Source organism: Nycticebus coucang, chromosome 12, assembly GCF_027406575.1.
Source record: "Nycticebus coucang isolate mNycCou1 chromosome 12, mNycCou1.pri, whole genome shotgun sequence".
Taxonomy (NCBI): domain Eukaryota; kingdom Metazoa; phylum Chordata; class Mammalia; order Primates; family Lorisidae; genus Nycticebus; species Nycticebus coucang.
Window position 1 is genome coordinate 29,704,569 of NC_069791.1, and position 13,670 is coordinate 29,718,238.

The 13,670-nt window shown below is 38.5% G+C and overlaps 1 protein-coding gene across 2 annotated transcripts in view; it reads left to right on the plus strand.

Moving 5' to 3' along the window:
* The window catches only part of IPO8 (importin 8), an 88,541-nt gene that overhangs the window by 25,128 nt on the left and 49,743 nt on the right, over nt 1–13,670 (plus strand). For both annotated transcript variants that reach the window (XM_053556274.1, XM_053556275.1), the window contains 4 exons: nt 6,731–6,820; nt 8,249–8,343; nt 10,103–10,187; nt 12,746–12,880. In XM_053556274.1, coding sequence (XP_053412249.1) covers nt 6,731–6,820; nt 8,249–8,343; nt 10,103–10,187; nt 12,746–12,880 — 405 coding nt within the window. The remainder of the gene's footprint in view (nt 1–6,730; nt 6,821–8,248; nt 8,344–10,102; nt 10,188–12,745; nt 12,881–13,670) is intronic.

Here is a 13,670-nt window from a genome sequence, read left to right on the forward strand (position 1 = left end):
CTATCTTGGGCCCTCTCTTGCATATATATCTTTTAAAAATCCACATGAGGAACAGGTTTGCAGAAATTGTCTAAGATCATCTCAGTGGCAAAGCTGAAATTCAATGCCTATGTTTTTCACTCCGGGTTTTGAAGTCCTGGGTAAGGAAGAATGGGGGTAATTATAGTACTCGTCCCCAAACTTACTTACTTACTTTATCTATTCACCTCATCCTATCTGTAGATTATTTGTAATTATAAGAGAAGAGGAAGGAAAAGGAAAAGCATATAAATGGTAGTGTTTTTGCATTTGACTCAACATAAAAATAGCAAAGAAGACTTAGTGGCTCATTTTCTTTAAATAATGCCTTCAAAAAATCTGAATGTTATAAATGATACTTATGAGAATCTAAAAATAAATTAGAAAATGGAAATGGAGTATGTTTGAAATATAAAAATATTTAACATTAAATTCCTGAAAGACTTGGGTGAATTATTTGGGTCTGGTTGGTGGAAGAAAAATTGTCAGTCCTAACTGATGAATGAATTAAACTCTGTTATGTGCTTTCTAATTAAATTTGTCAAGACAAGAGGATGGTTTTATTTTGTTAGTGAGCTAAGGTAGTTTGGATCTGTTCTTGGCTTTTTAATCTGACCTATGTACTTTTGTAATGTTTCAGAATATCTCACTTCAGTAAAGATTTACATTTTTTTTAAAGCCTCATCTTTTAAACTTGAATAAAGACAAGCTAAGGCAGAATTGTTTCTCAGGTGAGCCTTTTTGTGGGGAGAAAGAAGGGAGAAGGAGGTAAATGTGAAAAGAGAGAAGAAACTAGGATGCCAAGAAATTATATTGCCCCTCTTTTGTGCAATGATAGGGAAGGAAGATGAATGGTGCCTTTGCTTGTTAAAACAGTATTTAGAAATCTTCCTCAGAAGAATCACTTCACCTTGAGGCATACTTTTTATTTAGCTATATGTTTTGCAATTAACTAATTTGCACTTACTAATTAGTAACACCTGTACCTATGATGCACTAGCTCATTTATTCAGACTTCCCTTTCCTCCTTAGAGAAACACAGCTAGAAATTGGGAAGTAATACAAAAGCAGATGATGTAATTTTTCTAAAGCCTCTATCACTACTTCCTATGCAGAGAGCAAAATCTACAATTTTTTCCTCTGTTTTTACATGCTAAAAACCTAAATGACCAATGAAAAACTTTAACCTTTCTAATCATTTTGGTAATCTATTATATACTAATATAATAATATGCTCCTCTTGGAAAGTAAAAATTTAGAAGTCTTTAGGATATGGAAAGAGGCAGGAAAATTTGTTTTTAAAAGTACTGATTTTTGTTTAAGTAGCAGTCATTTGTATGGGGCACTTGGATATTCCACATATATCCCTAGCCCACCCTTCACCCTGCTTTTCCTCTGTTTCCTGTCTCAAGTCCAAATGACCCCCAGTGCTCTTAGAATAAAATGTGAATTTCTTAACCTAGCCTTTCATTTCTCTACTTTCATCTCTTAACATTCCTACCTTTGAACTTACACATTCATGCGTTGCTTAATGATGGGGATATGTATTGAGAAACGTGGCGTTGTGCGATTTCATCCTTCGGCAAACATCATAGAACACGAACCTACTGGTACACCTGGGCTATGGTGGTTTAGCCCAGGAGTGGGGCACCTTTTCATGTTGGAAAGCTTTCTTAATTTAGCTGTAATCAAATAAGGCTGCATTCAAGAAACTTCAATTAGATATACTTAAAAATGTACCTTATTTTGTAAAAATCTACTATTGTACTTAATAGTTTCAAAAAAATGAAAATTATTTTAAAGTTAACTAACATAAAAGTATGTGGGTCTTTACAAAAGTATTGAGATACATGAAAATCCAGAAATGTAAAGTCTGCATGGACAGAAACAAATGAACCCTCCTTGCACCACCAGTAAGCTGAGCAAATTGAAACTTGCATCAGTGATCAGAAAGGATGGTGTCGAATGTGTTTCTTGGAAGTGAAATAATGGAACATAACAGTCTAGCTCAAAACTTTTGTAGTGTCCCAGGTAATAACTTTGTTGTGTCTGCTTATTGTTAGAAAGCATTTGAATATTTGGTTGCAGCATGGAAGTCTGCAGTTTCATTTGGATATAAGTCGTTTTGTGATCTTAAGGGTGTCTTTGTTTGGGTTAGGTAGGAGAATGCAGGTTCATAGCAATAAGTGGTTGAAAAGCAAGAACGCATTTATTATTTATTTATTTATTGATATGCAGTCTCATTTTTGTTGCCCTCAGTAGAGTGCTGTGGCATCACAGCTCTTAGCAACCTCCAACTCTTGGGCTTAGGCGATTCTCTTGCCTCAGCCTCCCAAGTAGCTGGCACTATAGGTGCCCACCACAATGCCCGGCTATTTCTTTGTTTTTAGTGGGCTAGGGTGTATTTTAAACCCACCAGCCCTGGTGCATGTGGCCGGCGCCCTACTCATTGAGCTATGGGTGCCGCCCCAGAATGCATTTTTTTAGGCATGTTGCTGAAGGCAACATTTTTCCATATTTCAATTGGATCTTCCTTAGCATCAACCAATGACTTTAGAATGTCACCTACTGAGAGCTCAGTCAACTCTATCTGTAGTTCTTTAGGTGCCTTGGTGATGATATCAAGTAGGTGAGGCTGAAATGCTAATTTGAGTGTGATGTCATAATTCTCAAAGTCAGTGAACCTTCCATTGTATTCTCCAGTTATTAGATATATAGCAGCTGCATATTCTTCATATGATTATCTGTCATCCTGATCATCAATAATGTTTGCTAACTGGGGAAAATGTCCATCTGAAATTTCCTTTTGAAGAAGTGTTTTTGGAAAAAATGGCTTCTTTTGAAATGGTTGGATTTTTTTTGGCCATCACATCATATGTAGACTTAATTTTACCTTGCAAAGAAATATTCAAGCTGTTTTGATTTGACATATCACACAGAAATGCTGCGTTCCTGTAGAAATCATTCAGCAATTCACATTGCTGATTTGTTCTTCATAAATTTGACTATCTGTTCATGCAGAGATAAAACTTTGACTAACACCTGTCCCTATGATAACCAACACACTTTAGAATGATACAGGAAATCCACACTTAATACCTCATCATTCAACTTTAGCATGTTATGTACCTGATGATGCTGTGTTGCATTTGCATAAGTGTAGTTAGCCATACTTGTTGCAAAGTGTCAGTTAAAATAGTAGTTTTAGCACAGAGATTTTGCTGATTCTTGATACAATGAAAAGAAATGATAGCATCTGGATCTGTTGATACTTTTCTTATCTGTTTTCCTGTCACGGAAGGTGTACCTTCTGTAAATACACTGTAAATTTGCCAAATTTGTCCAACTTCATTACATTTATCTTGAAATTTGTTGAAGGTATCTATTCTCCATGTTCTATTCACAAGAGTGCCCAAAGTGAGTAACTCTTCATGGTAAAGAAAATCTGCTATGACCTGAATGAAATACAAAACCTGTGTGAGTTAGTAGGATCAGTTAATTCATCCAAAGGGATTGGATAATATATATTTTCCCTGTGAAATATTGCATGAAATTCTGTTAAGTTGAAGGCTAAATTGATGCTGCTGATTAGTTATGGTTCTCCTACAAGAGGCAGTTGTTAGTACTTTGAAACATTATCAAGGTGTAAGCATCCTACAACTCTGACAGTGCTACTGAAGAGTAACTGTCAATGCAATAATCCTCCCAGATTGACCAGCACAATTAGAACATTAATAAGCCGTGGTCCTTATTCATGGTCCTTGTGAATGTAACAGTGTTCATGAGCTTTGTGTTTCTTTTTTTTTTTGGCTGGGGCTGGGTTTGAACCCGCCACCTCCGGCATATGGGACGGGCGCCCTACTCCTTGAGCCACAGGCGCCGCCCTGTGTTTCTTTAATGTTCATATTGTGGTAGCACAAAACCAGCAAATCATCTTTATTATTTTTTTTTTGTGTGTAATCCTCTTGCCTCAGTTTTTCTGTTTTTAGTAGAAATGGGTCTCGCTTTTGCTCAGGCTGGTCTCGAACTCCTGAGCTCAAGCAGTCCACCTGCATTGGCCTCCCAGAGTGCTAGGATTACAGGCATGAGCCACCATGCCAAGCCTGTTTTATGATCCTTAAATATTTGAATTTAAATAATTTTTTAAAAATTACTAGCCGTAGAGTTGTAATTGTAGAAAAGTAAATAAGGGGACAGTGGTTAACTTTTACTAACCAAACGAAGAACAGGAAACAGAGACAGAAATTGTCAAAGAGTGAAGAAGAAAGACTTGAAGGTAGGGAACCTCTGACTATTTTCATTGTGGTGGCAAAAGTTAAGATTTTGAAGGATGTTTCAGTAAAAGGTGTCATTTTTAGTCTATTGAGAGTCATTAAGTTGGTACAGAGGCCCAGCTGTGATAGAGAAGATGAGGTGCTTAGTGTGGGTATTGGACAGGCTAGAGGAGAGAGGTCATCTTTACTTTTAGTGTGACTGCCCTGAGAGTGAGAGCATAGTCTTCAATCCAGACATCCTTAGAGTTAGAGAAGGTCAGGGAGTAGGGCCCAGGGCCCAGCTGAGAGGGATTTGTGGCTTAGAAGTAGAAGTTGGGTTGGAGAAGGATAGAGAAAAAGGGTGTCTTTTTAGTCTAAGATTGTAAAGTGTGTGGTGGAAGGAGGAATAGGGGAGAGGGGTAAAGGGATCTGGGACGAGGGGAGCCATAGGGACAGTGGTTTCCCTGACTTCCCACAGATCTTGGGCTAGTCAGAAGGAGCCATCAGGTTTTGGGACCACTAGGGTAGTGGGTCAGAGGATGTGGTTTATTAGTAAATGACTAATAATTGGTTGGGTCCCTTTATAGCATAGGGCATAAGGGGGTATTGAGGTCGGTTTGGGAGATGTAAAGGAGTGGTGGTAGAGGAAAGCACTATATAAATGATCTTTCATGAGAGGTCATCGAGACTGAGTTAAATACTGGAAGTTTTGTAAATTGGGTAGGGTCAATTGAAAAGTATCTAAGGCATTTTCAATTTGGAATGGTTAAAGGGGACATGAACTCTGAGGCTGTCCCTGAGAGAGAGTGTGGAGGAGAAAGGGAGTCAGGAGGAGAGGTTGGGGGTGTGGGAGTTGGGGAATGAATGGGAACAGAAGGTTCAGGAGGCCGAGAGGCAAAAGGTGGGGGACAGAATGGTCAGTGGGATTGAAATCTGAGTCAGAGGTGGAAGGTTGAGGTGATGGCTGTTGGTTGAGAAGGAGCATTTGAAAGGTGGTGCAGGTCTGGCAGAGTGAAGAATGACCCCAAAGGAAGAAGAAAACTTGAAGATAGGGGACCCCAGACCACTTGCCGTTGCAAGCTATGAAATTTTGAAGATCACTGAGGATATGAAATCTAAAGCTCTTCTCGGGGTATTGCTTCCCCTTGTCTGATGTACCTTGGGGCCAGGCAGTGCTGTGGAGGTGGTTTTGATGTCTCCTTTTAAACCTAGGCTGCCAAGGTTTTTGAGGAGACTGCTAGTGGCAGGTTTTAGGAGTGAACTGAATAACCACCACCAGCCGTGTGAGGTAAGGAGGAGGAATGGGGCACAGGCTCACCAGTGGGGAGGCAGATGTCCCTGCATCACTCATGGAGCTGAGAGGACAATGTCCTCAGAATCCCAATCCTGTGCCTTAGGCATCTCCGAGGGAAGGTGTTGGGGAGATTGGGACTCAGATTCTCAGGGAAATCCCAACCTAGTGCTAGGACTTTTAGAGGAGTCAGTGAACAGAGGAGGAAATGAATGAAAGAGGAATGGGAAGTCTTGGAGAACAAGGGGGAGGAGGAGCAGTAGGAGGGTAGGAGGCCCCTTGCTCCAGCTTACCAGAGTCCTAAGGAATGTTGGAAGGAGGGCTGCGGTAAGGGTCTGGTGTGGTCCCTGGACTGGTCTCACTGCCTCCTTTCTCGGCCAATGCACCATAAAGATAAGAGGTTCTGGCATAGAATTGGGGTGAGGGTCCATAAGAAAGGAGAAGAGGCCAGTCCAGGGACAAGGAAAGACCTTAATAGAGGGGAAGAGGAGAACTGGAGACTGACCAGGTGTCAGCTCCTTTCAGCTATGTTGTAATCTTTGGGGCCGTCCATTGGTGGTGGAAATATTATGTGACATGTGACTTTTTTTTCCCAACTAGAGTGTAGGCTTTGTGGAAGCAAAGATGTCTCTTTTACTTAACTGTTGTGTCGTAAGCATGTAACGTATTTTGGAATGAATGGATGGGGAGGCAGTGTACCTCCTCCCCCATTGCTCCAAGTGTAGCCGGGAGACACATACCTGTGTAGTACACGGTGGCTCTACTTACGCCATGGTGTAGCCGAAAATAACAAAAAATGTTTCATGAGTGTTTAATGAGGTTCAGATTTTCAACCAGGTGGTTAAAATCGAAAGTTTGATAAATAAATGGTAAAAATTACTTACAGTTTTATGCTGAATAAATGAGACCTTAATGGTATTAATTTGTATTTTCATTTTCAAAAGTAGCCCAGAAAAACAAGTCAAGGCATATAGTCTTCTAAATTTAAAACAGTTCTATGTAGATGCTTATAGATTTAAGTATTAGGTTGAACCATATGTCATTGCTATTGTCATGCTCAAATGTTAGCTATTTTTTATATAGTATTTTAATTTTCCAATATAGATAAAATTGCTTATTTTTTTTGAAGGGAGGAATTATTGTTTGTTGTTGTTCTTCCGTTTTCCAGTACGCACTGCCTCTTCAGCTGGTGAACAACCAGACCATGACAACGTGGATGGAGATCTTCCGAACTATTATTGACAGGACTGTTCCTCCTGTACGGAAAAGCTCTGTGCCTAAGAAAATTTGGGGAAACTTGGGTTTGGAATATTAGTGATAGATTAGTGATAGATCATTATTCGAGCCTATGTGGGGAAAAAAAAATCACTACTGTAATAAAATAAATATATATTCATTTTTAGAAAGCTCAGATAAACAAAAATAATAAAATAATAATTCCACTAACAGTGGTGTACACCATTTTTAAAACTTGACATTCCTTTTTTCCTTCTGTAGTCTATATGCAACCATATTTTATTTATAAAAATAGTATATGCTACTATTTTGAAGTTCATTTTCCACTTAAAATTTATTATAAATTGAATTTTTTATGATTATAAATATTTTTATACTGTGTCTTTTTGTCAAATGCTTCATTTACTCGGTAGTGAGATTATTTTAATTTTTTAGTGTTTTAACTATAATAATGTAGTTGTTATTATAGTTATTATTGTAGTCTTTGTGCACATACACAATTTTTTTTTTCATTAAAGTCCTAGAAGTGTTTAAGCCTCTTTACAGTTTGTAAAGTGCTCTCCAGAAAGGGTGTGCTGGCTTATGCTTTAATAATCAGTAACTGGGAGTGCTTGTTGTGAGTTCACACTTAATTCTAAATTTGTCTATTTGATAGGTAAAAGATAGTGTCTCTTTTGATTTGCAATAGTGATATTATTTTTCATTGATCAAATTAACTCGTGTTTTAAAATGTTAGCTTTTCTTAAAATGTACAATATTATTTCTGTTGTTTGTATCTTGAGACAAAAGATACTGAGGTTTAATTTACATATGTAAATGCACAGAATTTATTGAATTTTGACAAGCATCACTTAGCTTACGGTCACCCAGATCAAACTGTGGAAACTTTGTCATCTCAGGGTTTCCTCAGGGGCCCATTGTGTTTTGTATTTTCTTTTCTACTTTATTTGGGGTTTCTGAAGATAGGAGATAAATGTGAAAAATGGCACTGGTTAGTTGAAATTTATTTTTTATTTTTATTTTTTTGTAGAGACAGAGTCTCACTTTATGGCCCTCGGTAGAGTGCCGTGGCCTCACACAGCTCACAGCAACCTCCAACTCCTGGGCTTAAGCGATTCTCTTGCCTCAGCCTCCCGAGTAGCTGGGACTACAGGCGCCCGCCACAACGCCCGGCTATTTTTTGGTTGCAGTTTGGCCGGGGCCGGGTTTGAACCCGCCACCCTTGGTATATGGGGCCGGCGCCTTACCCACTGAGCCACAGGCGCCGCCCCAGTTGAAATTTATTTTGCTTATTTAATTCCTGCCTAGCAATTTATAAAGTAAAAATTTGTATTTGTGTGGCAATCTAACTTCACATTTAATGACTTGACCTATACCAAAAAGTATTCTGCCTTTGTTATTCACATAAATCCCCTGCAGAAATTTAATCTGTGTGACTTTCTCCTGCTAGGAGACTCTGCAAATTGATGAGGATGATAGACCGGAACTCATATGGTGGAAGTGTAAGAAGTGGGCACTGCATATTGTAGCTCGCCTCTTTGAACGGTAGTTCTCTATTTATTATATTTATGATCCTTCACTCATTATCTCAGTATTAGATATATTAAAATTGGTTAGTTCCTTTGATTCTCTGTACCTGCAGGGGTGTCCAGCCTACTGCCTGTGGGCCACATGCGGATTATTTGAATACTGTTTTGTTTATCTGTGTGTCAGATATTGCAAAAAGTATGCATAGACCTTTTTCTTTTTTTTTTTTTTTTTTTTTTTTGAGATAGAGTCTCACTTTGTCACCCTTGGTGGAGTACGTGGTGTCACAGCTCACAGCAACCTCAAACTCCTGGGTTTAAGTGATTCCTTTGCCTCAGCCTCCCAAGTAGCTGGGACTATAGGCAACGTTCCAGCACATGCCACAAAGCCTGGCTATTTTTAGAGATGAGGTCTTGTTCTTGCTCTGGTCTCGAACCTGTGAGCTCAAGCAATCTGCCTGCCTCGGCCTCCCCACTGCTGGGATTACAGGTGTGAGCCACCATACCCGGCCTTGGACTTTCTTTTTTTATTCATCAGCTTTCATTAGTGTGTGTGTATTTACTGTGTGGCCCAAGACAACACATTTTTCCAATGTGCAGCAGAAAAAAAAAAGGTTGGATGCCGCTGATTCTACAGTGTATGATTATTTGTCTTTAAAGACACGGGGCAAAGAGTTACACTCTGTTTAAAGTAGGCTTAATTGTCTCTCTCTCACTTTGAGATCATAATAGAACGAGCAGCCTTCTCTGGGTCTTTTCTATTCTGTGAGAAACATGAAAAATAACATTGTTCAGTCCATTGGAAATATCTAGGAATTATGCAGGAAGGGTCATGGGCGCTCAGCTCCACAAGAAAGACAAATTCAGTTATAAAAGCATTTATTGAATAAAATCTATTATATATCAGTTATAACATCTTTTTTTTTTTTTTTTTTTGAGACAGTCTCAAGCTGTTGTTCTAGGTAGAGTGCTGTGGTGTCACAGCTCACAGTAACCTCCAACTCCTAGGCTTAAGAGATTCTCTTGCCTCAGTCTCCCAAATAGCTGGGATTACAGGTGCCTGCAACAATGCCCAGCTATTTTTTTGTTGCAGTTGTCATTGTTGTTTTAGCTGGCCCGGCTGGGTTTGAACCTGCCAGCCTCGGTGTATGTGGCCAATGCCTTACCCATTGAGCTACAGGTGCTTCCCTTTCTTTCTTCTTCTTCTTTTTTTTTTTTTTTTTTTTATTGTGTTTTATTTTTTGGAGACATAATCTTGCTTTGTCACTTGGGCTGGAGTGTTATGGCCTTAGCCTAGCAAACAGCAACCTCAAACTTCTGGGCTCAAGCAGTTTTCCTGCCTCAGCCTCTTGGATACTTGGATTATAGGCACACGCTACCACATCCAGCTAATTTTTCTATTTTTAGTAGAGATGGTGTCTCACTTTTGCACAGGCTGGTCTTGAACTCCTGAGCTCAAGCAGTCCTCTCATTTTGCCCTCCTAGAGGGCTAGGATTACAGGTGTGAGCCACCATGCCCTGCCAGCATTTTTATTTCTCGTTCTTTCTAAGCTCTTGGTTAAGTGGGTGAATGCTTCTGTCTGAAACTTAGGCTGGTAATTTTCATCATGTTTCATCAACTTATCTTGATTTTATTTAGTGGCTTGTGAAAAAAGGGGAAAGTGTTAGTTTTTTGTCTTAATTGACTAGATCTTTCAACCAGAGACTGTATTTAAGCTAGCAAACAGGCTGTGTTTTTAAACTCACAGTGTTTAAACATTTTCTCTTTGTATTTTAAGATATGGAAGCCCAGGAAATGTCACAAAAGAATACTTTGAATTTTCTGAATTCTTTTTGAAAACTTATGCAGTGGGAATTCAGCAGGTAATACACTTACGCTTTTTAAGTAGAAGGACTACATGTATTACTACTGAATGTAATTAAGTCATTTCTGTTTAAAAGTAGGTTATAAACATATTAATTCATTGCATATTTATATAGGATAAAATGCTAGCTCTGGGAATCAAATACAGTGCAGTTTTAGGACCAGATGTCCTAGAGTGGTCACCACAAGAACAGCACTTCCAGACTCTGAGACTCTGAACTCAAGCCTTTTATGTTTTTTGATGCTGGGGTGTGTATTTGTCCGCAGTATTAGATCTGATTCTTCCATTAGCACTTCCTGATGTCTTCTGGGTTTCTTAACCTTTATTTCTTTGGGCTCCTACCTTTTTGTTTTAATGTTCTATTTTAGAGGATGTGAGTAATACAAGTTGTTCTATTTCAAGAGTAGTTGAGCTTGAATGTTAAGACTCACACCTGAGAACTTACACATTTCTATGCAAGTTTGGGAATGATTCTATACAGTGCAAAGTTAGGAGTTCTTGAAAAACAATCCAAGTCAATACTAGTACTTAAAAACTTTTAAAACTCCAAAGGACAAGTGAGCTATGTTGCCATTTATCAGGATATTTTTGTTTATATTTCAACAAAGAAAATTTAATAGTTATTGACCACTGCATCAGGACCCTCTTGAGGAAGCAAAGATTCATCAGACATGGACGAAGGTTTAATGAGATAGTGTTTCTGGATTTTTTTTTTTTTTTTTGGTTACAGTTCAGCCGGGGCCAGGTTTGAACCTGCCACCCTTGGTATATGGGGCTGGTGCCTTACCGACTGAGCCACAGGCACCGCCCTTGTTTCTGGATTTTTATATGTCTTTATCGTCACCAATATAAAGTTAAATCCTATGAGCTTGTCTTAAGATGAAAGACTTCCTTGTATGGATTATCACTTTGGTAGAATGTGTATCATGTGACAATTTTAGAAAGCTACAGTATAATTTTCTCACTTGTAGTGAAAATTGGTGAATAATTAGAAAAATTATCTGTTCAGCCACTCACCATAAATACCGTGAAAATCAGGAACCTAGTTAGCTCTCTCCTGCTCTTTCCCCTGCTATTAAACTCTGTTAAGTGTGTTACAGTTGATGTCCACAGGGAATGTGTTCAGTAGAATTTTCCCAGTATCATTAAGTGTGTTCAGGTGTGTATATATACATGTGTACACACATACAGTAGAACCTCTGTAAGTCGACCACTCAAGGGATTGTAAAAACTGGTCAACATACAGAGGGGGTCAACATAAGGAACTAGCCCTACTGTCCTGATAGGTACATGTGATGCATGCCCTGTCTATGAAAATTAGGTCAGTGTAGGGAGATGGCCAACTCTGCAAGTTCTACTGTATTTTAACATCTCCTGCCTTTGCATCCATGTCATGAACCCCTTGTACCACAGTTATTTAAGGCCTGTATTCCTGATGTACAAAAGCAGTTCTCTCACCAAGAGATGTTCTCTCCTCCATTGTGATCTCCTTTCCCATCGCCCCCTGCTTTGTATGAGGCACCGCTGTATTAAAAAGACCCCTGCTCAGTATTATCCACTCTTCGCCTGCATTGCAGTCATAGCTTCTCTGACATGGTTCTTTTCATATGAACAGTTTTTTAAAATCAGTCTCTTAAAAAATAACTTCTCAGTTTTGTGTTACACTTATAAAGACCTTCTGTGGTCTGAGATTATAAAACAGAACTTTCCCACACTTTATTCTAGGAATTCTATGCTTTCATTTTGTTGTCGTTGTTGAAATATTTCCCCATCTGGAGTTTATTTTGGTATGGAGTTTAGTTAGGGAGCTAATTTAATTTTTTCAGAGGTCCAATGAGCTGTGCCAACACTGTATTTTGAATAACTTTCCTCTTCCAATTTGAAAGAGCCTTTATCAAATAATAAAATCTCTTTGCTATATGGAAGTTTTAAATGTTTAATCAAACCTGTTTTTTTAAACAGGAGTTTTATTTATTTTATTTTATTTTTTTTGTAGAGACAGAGTCTCACTGTACCGCCCTCGGGTAGAGTGCCGTGGCGTCACACGGCTCACAGCAACCTCTAACTCTTGGGCTTACGCGATTCTCTTGCCTCAGCCTCCCGAGCAGCTGGGACTACAGGCGTGCGCCACAACGCCCGGCTATTTTTTTTTTGTTGTTGTTGCAGTTTGGCCGGGGCTGGGTTTGAACCCGCCACCCTCGGCATATGGGGCCGGCGCCCTACTCACTGAGCCACAGGCGCCACCCAGGAGTTTTATTTTATTTGAAAAACTAGCAGTGTAATAGAACTCAGACTTACTCTGAGTAATTCTACAGGTTAGAAGTAGGACATGTGCCTAGAAATTATAGTGAGATAGCCTTAAATTCAGTAGAACATGGACTTGTCTAATAAATAAAACTGCCGAGAGAGAGTCTCTCATAAAGTATTGATGTTCTCAAAATCTGTTAATTTTTATCTGTGTGGATTCTGGATTTTATGTCATGCCAAAATTGCCCCTACTCCCTTTTAACCTTAAATTTGTTTACGTTCTCTTACGTTGTCTCTCTTTTCCCACAGGTATTACTAAAAATTTTAGATCAGTATAGACAGAAAGAATACATAGCCCCCCGTGTTCTGCAGCAAGCGTTCAATTATCTCAACCAAGGGATTGTTCATTCTGTCACCTGGAAGCAGATGAAGCCTCACATACAGGTTAGCATCAACAGCCGTCTGAAGTTGTTCTCTGGTAAAATTAGATTTTCCTGATTTACTGGACAAAGTACATGTTTCTAGTCCCATATTTTGTAGTAAATATATTTTTTTCCTTTAATAATTTCTAAAAGGTGCAGTCTCGTATCTGGTATGAAGGGCTTGGAAATTTAAGTATTTACGAAGAGTAAGAGCTTTAAGTTTTATGAGTTAGAAGACTTGGGTTCAGTTAATTTTGTTTGAAATCTCACTTAGCTTCAGTTTCTACTCCATTAAAGCAGATAAGGTTTTTCTACCTTTCTTATCTATAGGTTGCTAGGATCAAATGAGGTATTGTGTGTAAAAGCATTTTGAAAATTGTCACCTGGGATCTACTAAAGTAGTGTTATTTTTCAAGAAATGAAGCTTGGTATGTGACTCTTTTCTTTTGTAGGTATGAGCTCTTAAGAAAGGTTTTGGTTTCTTTTTTTTTTGGATCTGTGAAGTTCTATAGCAGAAGTTAATGTTTTCTGTTTTTTTAAATCAATTGTTTACCTAAAGTAGAATTCAGCATTGTAATTAAGAACAAATGAGAGTGGAAAATTATGGGCCATTAATAAATGAATTCTTATTTGCATACAGATAACTTTGGGTAATTTAAAGACATTTAGGGGGAAAAAAAGACATTAGGAACTGAATACCCACCCTCTATCAAACCATGAGTTCTTAAAGTCTGTATAATGGCGACTGAAAAGAAAATTAAATTCTTTCACTTTGCCTTTGGTGTCCCAGAATTTGTTTAGTGTTATTTTAT